The 23266-nt window shown below is 35.0% G+C and overlaps 1 protein-coding gene across 1 annotated transcript in view; it reads left to right on the forward strand.

The window, feature by feature from the left end:
* PTPRN2 (protein tyrosine phosphatase, receptor type, N polypeptide 2) overlaps positions 1 to 23266 on the forward strand; it is a 523716-nt gene that overhangs the window by 162888 nt on the left and 337562 nt on the right. Inside the window, exon 10 of the mRNA XM_010563027.1 lies at positions 5848 to 5927. Within this exon, the coding sequence (XP_010561329.1) occupies positions 5848 to 5927 (80 nt within the window). The remainder of the gene's footprint in view (positions 1 to 5847; positions 5928 to 23266) is intronic.

The following is a 23266-nucleotide window of genomic DNA, read 5'->3' on the forward strand; positions in this document are numbered from 1 at the left end:
TTCCAACCCAAACCATTCTATGATTCTATGATTCTGCAAGTACAGGACCGCATTTCTGTAGACAATGTTGCAAACAAGCAGTTCATGCTTAGTGTATATAAAGGATATAAATATGAATAGATAATATATTTTCGGCTGTGTTGCAGCATGTTGTGGAACACTGTGTGTCATTCTGCAGTTTAAGGAGCACATTAAGAGTTTCTGGAGAAGGGCTCAAGAAGCTCCATTTGCTAAAATGGAAAAAGATTTTTTAATTGATCACTGGTTGTAAGTACATATATGTCAATAGAAATGTGAGAATACATGCAGCCGTACATTGACATTTGTTTAGTTCAGGTGCAAAATGAAGCAAATCTTTGAACAGTAAAGATATTAAAGAGTGAAAGATGTGAGGCTTCTTGGTATTAAGTCTGGGTGATGATCAATATTCTCTACTTAACAGTTCAGGTAAGTTATTTTGTAGTAGGTCAGCACAATACATCCTTCACAGATTTCCTGAATCTTTGAAGTTTAGTCAGGTACTTGCTTATGTAATATAAATAGAGTATGACACAATGTTTCACAAAATAAATTTTAGTCAAAATTTCTGGTCAAAAATGTTGGTGAAACCTGAATCAAGTGGTCAATGGATTTACAGCTGGTCTGAGTAACAGAAAGAGAACAAAATAGCCAGTATACACTTCTTAATCCATTTATGAATTATATGACAATGACCAGCTGCAATTTTCTGCCTTTGCTTTGTTCTGTAAATCATGTCATATAAACATACTGTATTACAAAAATGCCTCTTTTAATCACGTGCTTTTTCCCATTAATTTGATTTGACATAAGTATATTTATATACCCATGTATATAATATATAACACATTTACAACAGTATGAGCATTTTAATTTTTCCAAAATTGAGAAGGTGAAAAGGAGGCTTCAGTGCAATGTAAACAATGGACATAAGCTTCAAATTCCTAAACACAGTAAGCCCAGAAATGTGTACACATTGCAAGTCATTAGTTCAACCCCACCAAACATTTCCTGAGACAATTACCTTCGCTGCTATAAAATTTACTTTGCACAATCCTCTGGAGCGTTACTAATTGCTTTTCTTAACCTCCAGAGATTAAAGGATTTTGAAATGAACATATAGACAAGTAGTGACTCTAATTTCAAATCTAAGCTTTATTAAGGCAAGCTCTGTTTTACGAAATAGGGTCATTAAGAGAATGTTTAATGTTGGAAATACCCAATCCTAATCTCCTCATCTTCCTCCAATCTTGAGAAATTGCACTTTGCCTGTATTTTTTTTAAAATGCAGTGCAACCTCAACTCATTTCCATCTGGCATCAACTCTATGCCTCATCTTCAAGAATACGCATAACCATGTTGGCACTTGTTTCTCAAATCCTTTTCCACTAGGGGGTATGATAGACTGTGACTGTATTTCACAGTAAACCTTTGTATGATATTGTAATACTAAAGTATACACACATGAGGGAGAAGAACAGGCATGCAAAGCTTGGTACATAATTTATGGAGATTTAAATCCTGTCATTCATAAATATAATTATAACCTACAGCTGGAAAGTGATATGGACCTTGCCATATTGATCATGGTATAGCTCTGTTTATTCAGATCATTCATTTGTTGACAGGAAAAATATAATAAGAATGTTGTTATTCAGTAAAACAATTAATGAAAGGAAATACTTCTATTTTACACAAAGAATATTGTTTGTTTCTGTGCATGTTTTGCACCCTCCCACCTTCTGAGGGGAAATATAAACCCAAGGGGAGGGGATATTATTAAATCAGCAATCAACCTTCAAGTCATTTTGGTATAAACACTGTAATTATTTCATCTCTAGTAAACAGAATATAAGACAACGGCACATAAGGGTGACAATTTGCAATATGCTTTGAATGTCTTTGTTAAAAAAAAAAAAACTATTATGGCTGAAGGCAACATTATTGAAATTAAAAAAAAAGCAGAAGTTGTGACAGCCAACAGAGGGGGTAATTAGTCAGTAAATTTCAAGTAGTAAATTTAGCAGGTCATTGCAACAGACATTACATTTTGCGTGGGGAGAAGTCACCGTTTATTAACCTTAAAGCCAGACCTGCTTACCTTTATTAAAAAAAAAAATCATAAGAAAATATTAGAAAGAAATTATAAGTGCGATTATAATAGTATAGTCTGGATGCCTTCTAAAACTCACAGCCTTCTCTTATTTAGGTGGGTGTATGTTCACTTATGTCAGAACTGAGTCAGCCACAAATGTACAGAGGTTAATTGTAGTAGCACACAGCTTGGGAGGAAGAAAGACAAAAAATATTGTCTTTCTAGATAAAAAGTGCTCTTACCTAGCATTTTTAATCTTGGGTGCAGCAGATGCATGTCTGTCTTAGATGTAGATGATGTTTCAGCCTGGACATTGTGGTTTACATTTCTGATTGCTTTCGCCTACACAGCTGGCTGAGTGCTGGTGCGATGTAACCTGCCAGCCAGGAGGGATGCCTCTGCTAACCGGCAGCACCCTCCCTCATCTCTGTGAATGGTTTGTTTGCAATTCATCAGGTCATAAACAATCATGTGCACTTCAGTGAGCCTCCATATTTAGAGTGATGTAAAGACAATTGCTGTTAATATTAGCTAGGCTTCAGAGGGTTTGACAGCCGCACGAAAAAGCAGTCTCTTCTATCTAATTTAAAGTTCCTGGTTAGGGAGTGTCAGGGGTGCATTTTATACATCTTAGAACCTTTTCTCAGGCCGGTTGCCCTCATGCTAAAAAGTCTTAAAAATATTTTGCACTCAAATAATTACTGGTTTTGTTTAAATGTTCTCGTCCAACACATAATGAACAGCGAGGAATTCCCCAAAGGGCATCTATTGTTATTGAAATGTTTATTTATTGAGTGCTTTTGCCAGAAGCCCCCCATGAGAAAAATCTCATTTTATGAGCTCCTGAAGCAGTCAGTTCCCAAAACGTTGAGCAGAAATGCAATTTTGACCAAGTAATCTCAAGGTCTTTTGTTTGCTTTTAAATAAACAACAGAATGCCAATGTGCAAAAAGTTGTGACAAGGGCTGCTTTATTTTCTGTATTTTGTAAATATCCATACTGAAGCTGTGCTTACATGCTGCTCGGGTGATGCCTTACGTTCAAGCATTCAGTTGCTACAGTAGAGAAAAACAATATCCCACATAGCAATATGTGAGCGGCTATTGTAAATGATTCTGAGATTTCTTCTTTCCTGCAAAAGAATGGTGTTAACCCAATATCATCCCACTTGCGCAAGAAATTTTCTTCCCACCCTGTTTTTTTGCTCTTTATTTCTCTACATATTCTTGGCAGCGGTGAGGAGAAGTGACAGTGCTTGAGGCAACGCGTACATGGGCATGACTCGGATCCTGTCGTGTTCCTGGATTATCCAGGTGGAGTCACTAGAGAATAGTGTGATGGTTCCTGCCAGCTTTCACTCCCCTGAAATCTCTGCCTTTCACTGCCTGGGCTCGATCACTGAAATGATCCAGTTTCTAGCTATGTGATTTTAATGATTCCATTAAGTGCATAGCTGCAGTGAGTAGGGTAGGGGGACAACTGAAGGGGGAGTGAGCTCTGGGCCAGAGACAGAAGCAAAAAAACTCAGGCAAGGGAAGGAGGGGAGGAAGCTTTCTGTCTTTGCTGATAAAGCTGAAGTGTAACTACTCTGCGCTTGAAAGTTTGCCTTGGTTCCAGGTTCTTGGCTGTAATGGAATATGCAGTGTAGATTTGGGGCAAATATTTAAAGTTGTTTTTTTCACCCTGTCCTGGTCATGGGACAGCTGTGTACTGGGTTGGTGCCTGCTTTTATTTAAAGCAGACTGCTAATTACGCTGTAAATGTCTGAGCAGCAAGAGACGAATCATCATTTCTCTTAGACTGGCAATGCAGGAAGGACAGTGCAAGATTAGTTATATTCAGTGTATGGTATTATGAAACTCCCAGGTGCCTTTTATGGTTGATTATCTCAGCGTTAGTGACAGAATTGGGGAATGGCCTGAATTTTTGTAAAGCAGTTATCTCAAATAAAACATACTTTGGAATTGTTGAGTATTATAACCTAAAATATTGTTTAAATTATGCTGATAAATGCTTTATAATTACCTAACATTATTAAAATATATTTCTTGTACGTTAATGAGTTGGCATCTGGAGTGTCCTTTAGCAACAAAATCTCTCTGTTTTCTTTTTCTCCACTCCCCCCCCCCCCAAAGAGTATTTAGAGAAAAATGATTGATTAATGACAGTTCCTGTTAACTCCAAAATAAAATGTGCACATGCCTGCTTTGCTAGTAAAAGATTGAAAGGAAGCTTCTTAGTCTTACTCTGATTCCCTTTATGACCTCGAAGCAAAGTCTTAGCATTAGTAATATTTTTTTTCCTGAAATGGAAAAAGTTTAAAGGTATTTCTGTCTAGGATATATGTGATACAATTAAGCACACTTCATTAAGTGCTCTCCGTTGTATGAATGTAAAATATTGACAAGTTAGTAGAAGAATAATTTAATACTTCATTTCAAGCCCTGCAACAACAATATTTTTCAAGTTATTTCTTTTATGCAGCAATTTTTCAGACTTCATTCTCTCATAAGCCATAGGTATAGGAGGTCAAAGCACATTACATGTACAGTTCCAACCAATGTACATCCCCTTTTAAGCAGGGTTGTTATTCATAGTTTAAATATAATTCTTTTCACTGATTATATGAATAATAAAAGCTTAGGAAGTCACACAATACATAGCATGTAAGTAAACTTTTATAATAGTGCCAATTTTTGTCTTTGTTGAGCCCTCGTGCTCTTCTCCCCTGTAAATTATTACGTTATAGTTTCTACAGTCTTTTGTTACCTGGAAATTTCCTTCAAAAATACATTTACTATATTTGTATGTGTGTGTATTTTTCTTATGTTTTTCATATATATATATATGTACTTTAGTATAGTTTTAAGGATATCAGAACTGAAATTTCTTTATTCCTTTCATCAGATGTGGATGTTATTTGTGGATGTTAATTGGATATTATTGGAATGGGTGGACAATGAATGCAACATTACATATATGGATTTATTTTTCTTTAAAAATGCACAATGAAAATTTTTTGTGAAACCCTGAATACTTTATTCTGCCATTCTTCATCTGGCTAATCAGTACCTTCTTCTATAAATGTCTTATAGATTTTAATGCCATAAAGGACCATCAGGCTACACCCAAAAAGGTCACCACAGAGTTAAATCATTTCCCCTCATAAGTTATTCAAAGAGGTGATTGCCTCTGCTGTTAAAAGATAAATACTTTGTGGTATCGTTCTGGTCAAAATCAGCCATTGGATCAGATACGTCCAAAATCTTTTTGCCACACGTGTTCTTGCAGAACATGATCAAGATTCTGAGTTTCTTTATTGTCCCTCTGACTTGCAGTCATGATAACAGGACTAAGCTTGTATTGATGTTAGGCACATAAAACTTTAAACTATATGTAATCTTCCTTGGATGCTGAATTCCAGTGATGATCTATGCTGTACTTGGGTGAATAACAATTTCAGTGCCTCCATTTTGCCATCTTCATAATAAGAATAGTATTTACAGGAGTGTTCTGAAGTTTAGTTAATGTCATTGAAATTCTTTCAGACAGGCACAAGATACACACAAGAAACCACAAGAGGTATAAAAATGTATGCAAATGTAGCTAATGAAGCAAAAGGAAGAAGGCTAAATGGTGTCTTAATAGGTTCTCTTTAAAAACCTATTTTGATAAGGAATATTACGCCATGTCTCTTGATTATGAATCTTACATTTTTTAATAATCTCTTCCAGCGTGCTGGGACCAGCTGTGACCTTCAGAGTGCACTCAAACCTCCAAAACATTTCAACTGCAGATGTTGCCAAAGCAGCAGGTAAGTCCTTGTCCTCCATTCCCAAACTGTGACCACCCACGCGTCCGTTTAGCAGGCTGTAGCCCTACAAACAGCACAGAGACATCCCGTTCTCCCAGAAGATAGACATTTAAAGAGGGAGACAGTCGAGAGGTGAGTGGCACATATGGGAAACTGAAGTGTAACATCTCTGAGTCAATTAAAACTGCCTGAGACTTCCTTGTTTGTCAAGGAAATGGATTAAATGGAGACTTGTAGTCAAGGCCTAGCATGGTGAAAAACTCTTCAGTGTTGTCATGAACTCATAAAACCAGATTGGTTTTTTGTAAATAAGGATGCAATACCTTTGCTTTTCCAATACTTTTTTTCAGGTAACAAGTGTTGTTACATCTTAGCCTTAATTTCTTTATCAAAAGATGGTAGAAGTATACTTTTGTTGGTGTGCTGTTTACACAATTTCAATGACAAGTTAATCTTGGGACTAAATGTTGTATTTCTGGAGCTAAACTGCTTCTGAATAAGTACCATTGTTCTAAGGACTCCTGTTGGCTTCTTGTCAACTTGGTTACTAGCTGTATTATGGAGTTGTTGACTGCAAGAAATAATTTCTGCAAAATAACTGAATTGATAACTGATTTGCTTCTGAATTACTCAACTGATAGGTTTTAAAAATTCTGAGTAAACAAGTTACAAGGTTGCTTGAAAATAGAAACAAAAAATGTTCATTTAAATAAACACTGGGAGCCCCAAACTGTCCATTAACTTCTCCTTTGCTTCACCATGGATGACTTCAGTCACAGAAAGAACTGGGTTAGTTCTCCTGCCAGAATTTTCCTTTGCAGGACCCACTAGAAGAAGGGTCTCGTTGACTGGTGATTAGAGAGTAGCAAATGGGATACCATTTTTCTTAAAAGGGTTTAACATGCTGTAGATGTGTACTTTCAAAACTAGGAAATTACAATAAAGTAATTACTGAATTATGGGACACCTGAATGTGTATGATTTACCTGGGAAAATTAATATGGCTTTTTTATAGCAATGGCCTGCCATGTAAACTTGTTGAAACTCTCTGAAGGGATCAACAAATATGATGCAGCTGGTAGAGCCTGCCTGGATTGCCAAAGACTTTTGACAAGGTCTTTCACTAGAAGTTTCTAAGGAAACTAATCGTATCTTAGAACGTGGACTATGGAACATGAAAATGGTGGATCAGTAATTGGTTAAGAGGCAAGAAACAGAGATTAGAAATAAATAATTAGTTTCTAAAAGGCTGGACATAGCAGAAACGTGGAAGGATCTCTGCTGCGACTGTGGCATTCAACATACTTATAAATGAGTTGGAAAAGATGGTGAGCAGTGTGATGAGAAATCCTACTAATACTACGAAATTGTTCACAGTATTAAAGGTGAAAGTTGAAGAAATGTATAAAAATTTCACAAGACTGACTGGACTCAAAATGGCAGATGAAATTATTTTTAAATTAGTGTAAAAAAATGCATATGGAGAATAAAATAGCTTTACATATGAAATTGTAGGTCTACATAGATTATTACTACTCTGGAGTAAGAACTTAGTGCAGTAATAGCTGATTTAATGAAAATAACAGTAAAATGACAATTCAGTCTCCATTATCAGTTGAACAAGGAAAGTGTTTTTAAGAATTATTTGGAAAGGAATGAAAACAGAACAATATCATTTGTTCTTGCATAAAGCTATCCCTTGCCTATATTTAAATGCGACATACAGTTCCGCTCCTCATACCTCAGAGAGGTTGGAAACTGATTGAAATGGAAAGATTCAGAGAAAGGAAGAAGGCATGAGTGTAAGTATGGAATAACTTCCATATAATAAATGGTGAAATAAGGCAGGAATCTTTATTTTGGAGATTTGGTATGAGAAAGGTCTGTCAAGTGCAGAGTGGCCCAGTGTATGTGGACAGGATTGTGCAGTGGCTCTTACGATGCAAGAACAGATGAAACTGGCAGAAGGCAGGTTCAAAATACATCAGAATGCAGTTTGTAGCTTTGCCTGTTGTGGATAATGAAGCTTACATGTGTTCAAAAATTTACGTGTAAACAAGTTCATGGAATAGACATCCATGGAAATTTAGCAAGTCCATAGAAACCTGGTCAAGTTCAGGAGGTTCCTGATGTGCCTTGGCCTGTTCCTAGCAAGCTACGCTGAAATGTATAAATGTTGTGACTAGTTTATTTCAGCAAAACTCCAGAAGTAACATTAGTTTTTTTCTTACCACTGGGACCAAAGTATTGTTTTCAACCCTTAAATTAAATATTGCTGACAAAGTAGGGAGGTTCTGGGGACAAAAAAATGTCACCCCGGGGGAAGTTGTAGAGATTCACCAATTTAAATTAATCTTTCATAGTGTCATTTTATCAACTCTATATATTCATATTCCAGGCATTCCTAACAAACTTTCTGTTTGTTTAGTACATTAAAATTTTCAGGTTTTGATGGCTGCAGAAAGAGATTTGTAGGAGTCTTACATCAGCTTCTCTCGGTATGTCAGCATGGCCATAGTATTGTTATAACTAAACCTTGTGTTTGCCCTTTACAAAAAACGGCTCACAATTCTATCCAGATGTCAAACATTTTAAACTAAAAAACTATCTCATTTTTGTTTTCTAATCCATAAATAAGGTTGCAGTAGCTTGTCAATGTACTGGCTAAGCAGTTAATTTATTTTAAGCAAACTTCTTACTTGCAGATCTGTAAAGCTAAAAATAAATTCAGTTAAAAGATCAACAGCAGTATATACTTACATAAGAAGTTTTTTCAGGCTTTAGTTGTAATTAGAAATTTTAAAAGTCAACAGTGTCTTGAACAAAAGCATTCCAAAATCTTAATTTACCAAAGAAAACCAAAGCAGAATAAATCAATGCATACTTCCAGGGTAGGCACGGTAGATGCATTACTCCATGCTCTACTGCTATTGGGTAATTTGACATCCATCCAGGAACTCTGAAAGCAGATCTTGTTTACAGAAAATGAATAGACCAAACTGACAGAAGAATTTCACGTCCATTGCATCCTTAGAAATGAAAAGAATTTAGAAATTCAGGTAATCAGATGCCATAGTAATTATGGGAATGTAAATTATCCAGATTTGCAAAAAGGAATCTATTTGTGCAAATGTTATGTACATGCGTGTCTCACTGATATCCACAGGAACAGTTTCTGTGCAGCAGTTTGATCTTATTATTCATGTAGTATATATTTTGTAACCAAAATGAATAAACTGCATATTTTCTTTGCGTGGTTTAGCTTTAAATATAGGGAACTATATTTAAAGTTTTCCATCCTACCCTGTGGAGTTTGACAAATGTGCAGGTTTGAGAAGGCATGGGATTCTTCAACTATGCAAACAGATGAATGATTTAGAATACCTACCAAAAAAAATAGAGATATGGTAGTATGATAATAAAAATGGTTTCCTATGTTTTCTTAAGTTTGAGATCCGTTCTTCTTGGCGTACACGAGACCTGGCTTGAAGAGAGATAAAGCTCTCTCAAATCCTTCAGCCACATTCTTGCTGATAAAACTTTTTCCAGTAATCCACAGCTGCAATTCTGTGTAAATGTTTTGATTACTTTTTTTACAGTTTCTAGGGCTACATAATTATATGGGAAAGCTGACAACAGAGTAATTTAAAATTGTGAATAGCTTGCTTTCTCATATTAACAATACCTTTATTTGCTCTTTGACTACAGAGCAGAAGGACAGCCAATGTTTTGCCAGTGTCGCATACTTTGACGTCCATAATATAGAACATATCTTGCATCAACTAGCTGTCCTCTGGACTCTTTCTGTTTAATAAGTCAGGCTCAACAGTGCAGTGTAATTTCATCTCAACATTTTGAAGAAATAAACTTTTTCTAGACATAGATGACCTGCTCTAGAAGTAATTACACTTGGCACATGACTTCATTTAGACAAATGAATGTGGATTTCTTTTCTCTTCAGTTTAAAGGTTAGGAGAAATCTAGCAGAGAACAATTATCAGTAAGATAACTCTATTTATATAAAATTGCAATATAATCAGTATAGTAATGAGCAATGAGTTTGCTTTATAGGTACTCCAGAATCCCACCTTTCATGCAAAGACATGTATACTGACAGTGACAATTAGAAAAGAGGAATCTTCTGAAGTTTCCAGGCATAGAATTTTAGCATCAGATGTAACGATCATATATATAATGCACACATGAAAAAAAGATGTAGGAGAGAAGTTTTGTGCATAGACACTCTGCATTGCTGAAATGAAATAAAAGCATTTGCTTATGTGTACCTGCGGCCTTTTACTAGTTAGAATTGTGCCTGCAATTTTGGGGGTATTGTATTAAAATGCAGCATTTTAGGTGTTCTAAAAAAGGGAGACTGAAGAGCAAAGGGATGTGCATAGTGTAGGCGTATTAGTGATAGGGGACAGATAGCACAGCAAAAGGCAATGCATAATCAGATATTGGAGAATTATATAGGTCTTGTGTGCAGGTTCTGTGTGTAAGGTATATTGTGATATACAATATTATGGAAAGTCAATCTTGATTTAATTTTTTTAAATATATATTTAGAATATCAATAACATCTTTTAATTTTTTTTTTAATTCCCCTAACTTTTAACTAAGCTATTGATTTGGTTTTGTTTTGGTTTTGGTTTGGGGGTTTTGTTTGTTGGGGTTTTTTTTTTTACTTTTCTGTTGCCCTGCTGGTGAAACCAAAATTTTCACAACATGCATGGTTGGATAGGGACAATTAATCGTGACTTCAAGAGTAGGGTATTGAATCATATAACTTTCTTGTCTAAAAATTATTTCTCTGCCAGCTTTCTAAGTCTTCAAAAAATGCATTACAAAATTAATTCCACTGAAAAAAACCCACAAATGCAAAAATACTGTATTATCATTAAAATTTAACTGTATAACATGCTAATTTGAATAAAGATACTGCCTCAAACACATTGGAATAGATAAAAAAAATACATATAGAATTGCTTAGCAGTTTTAAACAACTTCAAATGATTAAACTTTTAAACTTGCAGATTTTGAGATTTGACACCTACAAATCTTGGTCATGTCCCAGCTGTGGTGAAATATCCATGGCAACAAATATTGCAATAGAACTTTTTGACATTGAAGCTGAATATTTTTGCTAAAATTGGCGGCTCTGAACAGACAACATGATCCTTAGCTCTTAGCATTAAACAATCCTTTTGAGATGAAAAGGGTACTTCAAAACCCGTAGAGTTATCTTACCCTGTCTAGTTGTTTAAGCTGATGGTGTCATTGGTTTGGAGTGGTCCAAGATGTCGTAGTTTTAATTAGGATGACTAAATGGTCGGTCATATTAGTGACCCTGGATTCAGTTGGTGAAGAAGGTATTTATGCCTTATTCTGCCTTCGATGTGTTTCTTTTTCTTGGCAGGTCTGAGCTGTATTTATAGGCATCAAAACTTACCCTTCTAGATATGAGATATGTAGGCCTAAGGATCTAAATCAGTGGTCTAGTTTCAAAGGCTTTTAGTCCCCATCACACCCTACAAACCTTCAATGACCTTGGATAGTTAGCAGGATTGAAACACAGAATTTTCTGATGATCAAGAAATTTAAAATTCAAAGCCATGTCAGACAGTGAAAAAACCCACCTGCATTAAAAATTATTCCAGTTTCTTCTTCAACTTGAAAATACTGGTGAGGAACCTGCCCTACACAGTCACTGCAGAAATCTGTTTAATGCTCCCATTTCTTAGGCACATTCAGCAAAATCACAGTTTTGTCACACATCCAATCTGGGCCCTGTTAAAAAGGGCTGAGACTCTGACATGAACATACTTTGATTTCCTTATAAATTCAACGCTACAAATATCCATTATAAATATAGTTTAAAAGACTTAACTATGAAAGTACAAATGATCAGTTAAAGCTATAATGCTTAGATGCACTTTTTAGCTGTTTGCTGCAATTGTTTGTATTAGCTTTCCATATAATTGAAATACACATTTCAACTTTTAGCAAATCAGATGTAAGTCTAAAATATTACAAATTATTTATATGACTGTTCTCTTGTATTCATTCTAGTCATGAAATGTAGTCCTCTTTTTATTGGCCAAAGGGGGTTATCTTTCCAGTTTGCTGCATAATAGAAATAAGTATAATAAAAAGCACATTTATGGAACACCTCTGTAAAGCTTGCACACCTCTTAATTTCATGGTCTGAAATTTGACAAAACAAGGCACAGAGAGAAGATAATTTATTCAACATTAGAGAGTCAATAGATGAGGATCTGGGACGCAACTTAAATTGAATGTTCATTTCTAGGAATGCTGCAGAGGCTCACTCTGCTCTCTAGCCAATAAGTATTGACCATACCAGCACTGTTGATGGAAACATAACAACTCTATATTATTATCCATTATTAGCAAGAAAAGTTTTCTAGGAGGTTCTCAGGAGAACAAAAGAGAGAGAACTGTCTTCAGATTTCTCTTCATATAATATAGGTCTGGATCTTCATATAATAAAGCTACATGTAATGTGTATATGTAAAGAACGTATAAATGTAGGGAAGGGAGACTAGGAGAAGGAATAGTAGAACAATGAGGGATCAACACCAACTGCAAGAGTAAGATTATGCAAAGGTTTTTTTAGCTATCCATTTAGTTAAAAGCATAGCTAGAATAGATATTACTGACCCGTCTTAAAAACCTCATGGTCTGACGGAGGATTTTGAACAAAACCTAGGAAAGGTCATTTAATGCAATGAGTTTGGAATGTTGTGATTTTTCTCTCTCTGGTTATTTCAGCTTGTGATTAAATACTGTCTGGCCTTTGATGCTTTTTAGACCATTGTTGGTTAATTGTTAGAAGTTCTTTGCATAATATATTTAACTTAACTCAGTGTAATCCAGGAATTTATTATTCTTGGTACTCCTGTTTCTAACATAATGAAACTTGGCAATGTCCGTTGTGTGGTTTTGGTAAATGGAAACATCCATCCTCTTTTTCCTGGTGGTCGTCAGTGCAGGAGATATGAATTCTATATCGTCAAAAGCAGGAAACTTCAATTTCTGGATAAAATCTTCCTCTTCTCTAGGAAGTCCTTGTTCTTTCTAAATGGCTATAACCAGCCTTGGTTGTCTTGTTGATTTTTGGCACAAGCTTTGCATGTCTCAGAAAGATGAACTCTGTTTCTTCAGTCACAAACACGTCCATGCTGGCATACTGTCTCGGTTTCATTTTTTCTACCCCACAACCGCAAGCAGTAATGGTTGTTTTAAAAGTATTTATTGGCCAGTCATTGTCAAATTCATAAATCAGCTGTGATGAAGTGAACAGCCCAAGGTGAAAGTGTACGGCTGAATTCCTTCCCTCTATCTAGATTTTTGTAGACCATGCAATTAGATGTCTTGCTCTCTGAGACAGTAACAAAGAGTGTATCTATGAATAATTTGAAGTTCATCTTTGAAGTGAACTGACAGCTTTTGTGTCAGAAGCTTCGAACAACATAACCAGGAGGCTGTGAGGTCCATCTAATTTCCCTTGCCTTTGCCCTGGTTTAAGAAGGATTACAATTCTTTGGTCTATAATGTGAAACATAAATGTTTGAAGGTCTTTTTCCATTGCTAGCTCTCTTAAGTCTTTTGGTGCAAATCCTGATTTCTTCTACTCAAGCCTCCTTAGTTCACATTGTCCTTTTTCACCTCTTGACCCCTCTGTAGTGGATCAATTCCCTTTCACCTACTGTATCATATCTGAAAAATCTATCTCAAGTATTTTCCTCAAATCCTTCCATTGCTGAATAAAGGATGTCGTTACATTGTTGAAGTATTATTCAGAATCTGAACTGCATCCTGCACTACCAAATGTCTGATAAAATGATTAATGAGTTTTTGAGATGGTATTTCCTTCCCACCTTGTTCTTTTGTTGAAAAATGGAATGAGTTTTAGCAGTTGGTACGGGTGCTACCATTTGGTAAACGTGCCTCAATCCTGAATAATAGCAAGTATCTTTGGTTATGACTCTTCTCCAGTGACGTCCTTCTAATTATGGTGTTCATTGCTGTGATTAGTAAGGACAGAGTTTCTTTAATATACACGTCTCCTCTAAGAATAACTGTGAGGTATCTAATTTTAGAAAGAAATCTTTTTGCTTTAAAACCACTTTCTATTGTAACAGAAAACTTCAGAACTTCCTTCTGTTCACCTTATAAAATGATATAATCTATTCCAGCATAAACCCCTACATTAAGCCTCTTAACTGTTAGGAACTCTAAAGCTAGTTAATCATTTTATAGAAGTGGGGAGAAAAACAAGAGCTAAATAGCATTATGTAGCCAGTGTTCTTTAATTAAAGCAATGATTGTTCATGTAATTACATTCTGGTGCCTCTTATTAAACACCCATTCATAGAAAACCATCAGACTGGTATTAAAGTAAAATAAAGAGAAACACACAATTGGTGTAGTATATGTATTAATATTTTAGAATACAATAGTTGATACCTGAACCAGCCAGTTCTATCAAAGGTTCAATGGCAAGACCAGAATTGAAGCTTAGGTTGATTTGCAGCTACTTGTGTGTTTCTGTTAGTTTCTTTTTCTGAAATCTATAGGCATGCCTATGAAGACAGGTAAAAAGTCCTCTATGAAAGAAATTTATGTCATGGTTTAAAGGTTAATAGTGATTTTAAAGTTGACTTTTTTAAAGAGCCCTCTGGTAATATAATTAAATGCATTTTAGTAGTGAGGGTAGAATTCATCTAACCTGTTGGCAGCTGTCTCAGTGTTAGGCATTGTCTAGATTGCTTCTACATTCAAAGAAAAAAGATAGATTGTATGAACTGGCACTTATCATATGTGGCTAAAGGTAGGTGAGAGAAAGCCATCACTAATATCCACAGAAATGTATAGATATTGTTGATGATATGACTGCCATACATAAATACTGCCAATAAAGCCAGGGAGATTGGTTGAAGTCAGGATTGTAGAATTTGGTACAATGGAAAGCTTTCTGGATCTTCCTGTAGTCCCTGCTTGGTAATATATTCAAAAATATTTTTTTTTTCCTAGATCTCTTAAAATCTTCTGGTGCAAATCCTGATTTCTTCTACTTAAGCCTCTTTCATTCACATTGTCCTTTGGTAACATATTCAAAGCTCTTTAAGAATTCAAAATTAATTTTAGATTGAGTAAATTTACAAAGATTCGAAGTCTGATAAACACTACTATTTGTAATCTTGTTAAACAAACAAATTCCTGCAGTCAGCTTGTTCATACCTACAGCTGGTAATGCAAGATGAAATTGCCATGTAGTTGAAGTGCAGAGTGGTTTTCTTTCAAGTCCAAGAAATCTCCCAATACAGTTTTGACTATGGAAGTGAAAAGACTTTTTCCATATTGAACTTGCTACGTATTTCCTTACATAGATGTTTCAAACTGACCTGTACATTTTCAAAGGACTGTTTTCAGCTGATGTAAATCCACAAATAGCTGCACTGAAGTCCGTAATGCTGAGACTGTGTGACTGAAACAAAACGGTATTATTTTTTGTATAGCAGCGGTACTATGGGGTCCCACTGTGAACACAGTATCAGAAAGTCCCTATACTAAAATATTTGAGAACTAAATTTCATTCTAATTTAAAGCAAAGCAAGGAGATATCCCCAAACCCAAGAAAACCTGCCTAATGTCATATTTCAACATATTATTTAGCAAAATTGCTTCTATTTATCATGTTTATGATAAGCAACACATTCTCCAGGAAAATGGAAATATATATGCAATATGGCATATACAACAATAATACTTACAATTCCAGACATCTTTAAATGATATAGTCCTTTAACAAAGTTTTATATATTTTTGTGCAGTACGCTTAAGAGACTATCTCTGTTTACAGCACATCCTAAGCATATTAAAAACAAATTATTTAGGAGTACTACAATTAGAAGAAGTCTGGTAAGGCAGGTCGATAAAAGCCAGCTTTTATGTAAGGATTAGGCAGGCTGATCCAATATTTTTTGGTGACTATGTAACTTTTTAGGTAAGCATTAAGTAAGGGAATTAAAGAAACCCTAATTTAGGTCAGAGAGCATTGTAACCTAACCTTTACCTGGAAAAGGGCAGTCAGTACTTTTTTTTCCACCCATTAGACAGATTGATTACAACTTTTCAAAATGTAGAACAAGATAAACCTTAGAATTTTAAACTATGCGTGCAAATAAACACTAGGTGCCATGTGGAACAGGCGATAATGTTCTATTTCAGTTGATACAAACAGAAGAATGTTCTTTATCTGATGTAACTAAATATCCTATTTTTAATATATGAAATTGGATGATTAGCAATCTTGTGATTGTAACTGATAGCTTTCATATCAGCCAAATAATAAAAAATTGTGAGGGAGAGCAGTGCTACTTCAGGGCTCTATGAAAAACAGCTGTTATTTAAAGCATAAGAAAAAACACAAAATCAATTACACTCAGAATCATCTTAGAATCAGGCTGTCATCCCTTTTTGCTGGAGAAAAGTAATAACATGAAACGGCCCTTCTCCAGAAACATGGCATTTTGGTAACAGTGTGTAGGGGCAGCTGACCTGAATCTGGTAGCAATCTGTTCTCTCGGTAGAACACAATTTATGGGATGACATCTTGGGAAGGAGGCATATGACAAGGAGGCAATATGACCTGGGATGAAAGGGCAGGTGGAGGGTTTCTGCCTGAAAAAGGCTTAGTTAGGAGGTCCGGAGGATTCATGTATCATCTGTCTTGAAAACAGACACTTGCATGACCTTCTACTGCTGATAGCTCATGGAGGAATGTATCTGAGAGGGGAAATAATGAGCTCTTGACAGTGGGACAAGGAATTATTTGAGAGCTTTGGGAGGGTTTTTGAAGATAAGAGAAGTTTGTTGGCAGTACTTATAAGGGCATACTTGTCAGCAGTATTCAGTCCTGTATTTTAACATGGCCTTCATTTTGAGCAGTCTTTCTGGTATGGATTGAAGGCTACCTCAGCAGCTGCTGCTGCTGCCTGGTAGCCTACACAATTGTTAGGGAATGTTGTGACTACAAGGCAAGTGATTTGATTTTCATAAATTGTTTTCTGGGCTATGTATGGTCAAAGTAGGTTTTGGTTTTTTTTTTCCTTGAGCTTTCCTGAACTCCAGATATCCATTCTGATACGTAAGATAAGATGGAGTCAGATTTATAGACCTTTGATCTTGTTCCTATTTTGAGATAATGTTTTCCATTGTCAAACAAAAATTGTATGCAGGATTTAAAGCTTAATGACCATTGTAATAATCTGCAAATACTTAATCTTTCTAGTATTATCTAGTCTTCAGGAAAACATGTTAAATCCCTTTCTTCTCTTTAGAAAATATTTTCTATAAATTTGAACATTCTGGATTAAGAGAAATTGTATGGCTTTATGTTGGCGCAACTCAAAAGACGTGCTAGATTTAATCTAGCCATAGATTTTCAAGAAGCACTTGTAAATTCTCTGTGCCTCTATTTTCTTAATTGTAAATCTGAAATATGAATGGGAAAAAGACTTTTTATTAAAAGAAAAAAAACACCCTATAATACAATGATTTTTTAAGATAATTCAGAAGATAGTATGGTATTCTATGGTATAATTATGATAATTTGTTCCTATGCTGCTTCTGCTGCTTTTTTTGTATTTTTTTCTTGCTTGCATCACTGCAACAAAATCAGGATGACAGCAGTCATAAAATCATTTTGGTTGAAAGATCTGTCTAGTGCGTTATTTAGCCTGTCCCTCAGAATTGTGACGGGATTGGCTGGCAGGAGATCATAGAGCTAATATTTGATAGTGTGTTAAAAAAAAAAAAGACAGACAGATAAGAAACAAATGTGTATGCCAAAATCCAGAGGGTGCCTCTTGGCAAAGTTTTATAGACATTTTAGATCAGTAACAAGAAAAGGTAGGTAGCTACACCCCATTACTCCTTCCTAAACAGCCAGGTAATTACTTCTGGCATTTTGACAAGTGTTTGCTGGAGTGAAGGTCAAAGCTGTCAGCAGAGAAGATCTATGCTAATCTGCTCAGCTGGAGAAGACTCAGGTAGCTAATGTTTTGTAATTAGAAGTTGTGGAAACCAGTTTTCGCTGTAGTTTTGTACTGAGGATAAGTGAACTAATAATATAGAGTAATTTCATTTATCATAGTTTACAAAATTGGCTAGATGGATGCTTAGGAGTAAGCATGCAATGTGAAATTGGAGGAATATGGGGAAACTCATGTTGTGATACAAATGAAATATACATTTTTATGCACATATATGTGGGTTTGATATTATATATACATGCATATACATTATATGTGTATATTATATGTGTGTGTATTTGGCTATACATATACACAGAGATGCATAACGCTAATACTTTTAAGTTACATTGAAAAAATATTAAGCATAAAAAGAAAATAAAAGAAAAAGAAATAGAAAAGAAAACACGTACTTATTTTATTTGATAAGGCTGCAAAATTGTCCTGCAAATTTCACATGCAAAAATTCAATACATGCAAAAACCTTCCATTTTTGTTGTGGGAGTTATCAATATCACTTCATCCACCAATACTTTATGAATGGATTCCTATAATGGATTTTAAACTGGTAAAGTACTTTAGCAAAACATAAGAAAATAAGCAAAAAAACCCCCCAAATAAATATATTAAAGCAATTATGAAAACAATGAAGATTTTTATAAAAAGTGTCATTTGTTTTATAATATTGACTGCCTTTTCATGGTGTATTCCTGTTTTTATCACGCTAAACTAAAAATTACTTTTCTCCCTCACCGTGCTATTCTCTGTGCTACAGGAAGTGTGTGCATGTGTATATATAAAAGACAGAAATAGATAAATAAGGAATTTTTCGGAGGAGCTCAAGGTGTTCAGATGTGCTTCTATACCTCAGCTAGGACCTCAAGTCTGCAGTGATTTCACACACATTTAACTGTTCGTTCCCTCTGATGTTTCTTCTTGAACTGAAATACCTAATACAGGTATATGGTGACCATGAAATACTTATCGTGCATGGAGAAAGAATGCAAACCTTCAAAAAGTAATGGTTTTGGGCAGACTGGTATGTACCATGGAAATGCAGATTAGAATTTAATGGCCTAATCCTAGACCTAAATCTAATAAGATGAAGTTGCAGTATTTCAGTGGTTGGCGCTGGACTGGAACCTCATAGTAGTAGCAGTTAAAAAGGACCATTTTTCTTCTGATTCAGTTTTAACCTTGATCACCTCTGCCAGACAAACTGTTGAACTGTCACCAACAGAGTCACAGGGACGCAGCACTGATGAAAATATTCCTCTGGTTCTTTTTTACTTTACATGTAATTCAGAGCATGTAGATAAATAAAATGGAGGGAGGGGGGTGGGGGTGGGAAGAGATAGAGCTTTAAATCTAGGTCTAAAGAGCAGTAGGTCCATCTCAAACATAGACTGTAATTGAGAAAGAGATGCTTTTTTTTCCTGGATTTCATGATTGGGCTTTATAGGAGACTGTTAAGTCTTTTTCAATTGTTAAATCGCTGCAGGGAACCCAGAACGCAACTGATTTTGGAAAGAGACCAGAGAGTGCTTCCTTCCCCCCCGCCCCACCATCCTTCCTTCTCTGCGTGGATTTTGTGTATTATATTATTCTTTCTGACATTTCTTTCCTTGGCATTTTTCCTCTTCAGGGGAATCACCACATATTCATTCTCTTCTTTCGTTGCCATTTAACAACTTGAGGGTATATTCTCTACCCCTGTGCAGCGATATAGCTGTGAAACTCACATTAACATTAATGGGAAATGTGCAGCTAAAATCAACCACACTTGGTGTAGTTACTACCCTTGGCTGTAAAACAGATTGGCATGTTCAGACAGGATTTATTATCACTTAAGAACTGAGAAGTCAACCAGGTTATTACATTATTTTATGTCAAATTAAAAGTATTTTAACATTAATTTTTTAAATGCATTTCAAATTGAGAAATCCACCTGCTGTGGAACCTGTTATTTTATGTTACAACATAATGTTTTCAAAGTTAGGTGACATTTTAAGCAAGTAAGCTATCTTTCACTTGGCAGCTCCCAGTACTCTGCTTTCTATAAGCCTTTAGGAAAATATGTTAACAATTATTATTTGATGGTAAGTTAATATTTTGTTAACTGTGAAGAATCAGATGCCCCTCTCAGGTTTTCTGATTTAAACATGGATGAAGTTGAAGGTTTGCAATGGTTTTCTCAGTCCTCCTGTGATTCTGGTTTTCTGTTCTGGTCCCTTTCCCTCTCATATTCTATCCATAGCTCTTTTTCCTACTGGCAGCAGAGCTCACATAGGATTACTAAACATCTGAAATCAGCAGAAAGGACAAAAAAGAGCTGAAACCTGGGAGAGGTGGGCAACCTAGAATATTAGAAGTACAGGTAGCTGTTTCCAGAAGTGACAGTATGGAGAAGGAAGCTGATCCTCTTCTGTTATTATTAAATTGGTGATGAGGCAGAGTTTGCATATCTATCACATTTTTTTCTACATATTGCTTCAGTTTCTCTCATACTCTTTGCCAGCGTGAGTAAGTGCATCCATCTTTCACATTATATTGGTTTCTTGGTGTGTTGCTTGTAGGTGAAAAGTATCAGAGAGTTTAAGAACTCTAATTTGGTGTCTTCTGTTATACTGTTATACTGATATCTGTTATATACTGATATCTGTTATACTGCAAGAAATCATAAATGTTAGAATTGGCATACATTTATGTGTAGAGGCGTATGTATCAAAATGAATTATAACTTGCCCTTAAGAGTTTTAAACAAACTTAGTGGAATATTGCCATACAGTTAAATAAATCTTCGCTTTAGACAGAAGGCATTAAGTTTCTAAGAGTCCTCATTCCAAAAGATGTTTACATCTCAGATTTCTTCACTAAGAAAAAGAAAAATTGTAAATGGAAGCTCTCAAGACAGAATGGTTAGTAACACAGCAGACAGTCCACAGCATGTTTTTACTATCACATGTATACTTTCAAGTTCAAATTCTGGTACCCCTAGGAATAAGTTCAATTTGGTTCTTAGTGAGTATGTAGTAATGGCTATCAGCTTTTCACAGAATGTGCTGTTACTGCTGGTGAGCATCCTTCATCCCCCTAGTTCCTCTTCTGTACAAGCACAACAATTCACACATGTTCATTAAACCACTGCTAGTGGTTGGTATCACAAGAGGTAACACTGAGTTTGGGGTAGATTCCTGCAGAGATGTGAAAGCTATTGCTCGTCAAGCCCTACCCTCATCAGGCAATTACATGGGAGAGGTGGCCTGTATGGATACTTACACATGCTAAAGTTAGATAGTACATTTATACCTCTTATATTTAAAGATACTCTGCACTCTTTTGACACCTTTATCTTATTAAAGAGGTAGTACCTAGAAGGCAATATACAGATTTAAAAAAAAAAAAAAAGTGAAACCAGTTCTATCTGATTTCCATGGTCTTTTCCTTTTGAACACTGCTGGAGCTACAATACATGGCTAAAGGAACCAAATATGCCATTCATATAGAAACCAACTCCAGGAAAACATCACTTTTTACAGATTTTAAATGTACTATGTCTTTCTCTGTATAGATCTCAAATTCTTTTTTTCATGTCTGAACTTCAGTCATAAGAAAATACAAGGAATTCCATTAGATTTCCATTCTTCACTATTTTATTCAGAAACAGTTGTACCTGATAGAAATGCAATAGAGTCACATCGAAATGGTATGATCTTCAATGTTCTTATATTTCTATCAACTTTGTGCATTCTGCACTTTTAATGCGTCTTCTATTCATGGATATTAGAGAGTTCTTGAACGTGTTCCGAAGCGTACAGACGGGTTCTGCCCTTGTGTTAAGGGAGGTGGGAGTCATAGGTCTCCACCAGTGTGCCATTGAGCCTCAGCTACTGTAGTGACTCTTTCAGCATCACTTTTTAGAGGCTGGTATTTATCACAATAAATCAAAATGTCTGTGATTTATGGTGAAATAGTTATTTTTAATCTTGAAAGTTGTCCAAATAGCCAAAAATATTGGCATACAGAACCTCTAACAGTAAACGTGAGAGCATGCAGAGGTAGATCATGCCTGTGTAAAATATCTTCCATGTTTTATTTCCAAGTATGTTTAAACTTTCAAAATGTCATATATCTATGGAGCTGACAGTTATCTTTTCTCCAGGAAGATTTCTGAGAAGATTATATGAACAAAAATTCACTTTAATAATTTAGATTTCTGATGAATCCTGAGTGAGGATTACCAAATTTAGATATGACATTTATTTTGATTGTTAGCTTAATTCCTATGACAGGATTTTTGTGTATAGAAATGAAAGAGTTTCTCTACATTTGACATGTCATAAACCAATCAAACTTTTCATAAGTATGCTTGGCTAGTTCATCTCTTATCCTAACCCTGGAATATTTCTTTTGAAAACACTGGAAATAAAAACATGACATTCTAATTTCCTTTTTTATTAATACTATTATTTTAGTTTATGAACATTCTTTGCTGCTTTCCAGCATCTGCTCCATTTTTAATTTTTTAGGGCATAATTTCCCACATTTTAATAGAAGATATTTCTTTTTATCTGTAATTAAATCCATAACTTGTTATTCTCAGAAGGTTATTATGGTTTGTAACTTGACTGTTACAAAAAATTAATGACTTAAAGAGGCTCCTAATATCAATTTAGTGTAAGGATTTAATTTATTATTCATTAATTTTGTATTCATTGTAATAGCAGTAATCATTATGAACTCATTGGGTAGGTATGAGAATGTCAGGCACACTATATTTCCATAGGAATTCAGTTCGTTAGTCATCTTTAGAAAAACATAAAATGCCATTCACGCATTAATGCTGTCACTTGTTTCTCTTTATAATTCTATGCCTGTTATTTTATGTAAATATCTTCATATGTATAAGCTGTACTGGAATTTAAAAGTTTCAATAAAGTATAAACTCCCTTGTCTGTCCTTATGGCAACAGAAATTTTGCTGTTTTAAATGAAGATAATTTCACTCAACGTATGACAGTATACAGGCTAATTTCACATTTTATTTTAAAGAAAATAGTTTCAAATATTGTCGGTTTACATTGGCAAAATGTCTCAATTTTTTAATTCATAGAGTCTTGCTTTAAAAAAAAAGGAATTCAGTTTAGCAATGCAGAATTCTAATTTTTATTTCAACACTAATTCATGTGTTCATCAGAACATATGTAATTTCCCATTTTAAAATGGGAATTAATATTTTATATTAATTAATATTGTATATTTTAAAGTGTCCAGAATA

This window comes from Haliaeetus leucocephalus, unplaced genomic scaffold, assembly GCF_000737465.1.
Source record: "Haliaeetus leucocephalus isolate CR32 unplaced genomic scaffold, Haliaeetus_leucocephalus-4.0 Scaffold0, whole genome shotgun sequence".
Classification (NCBI taxonomy): Eukaryota; Metazoa; Chordata; class Aves; order Accipitriformes; family Accipitridae; genus Haliaeetus; species Haliaeetus leucocephalus.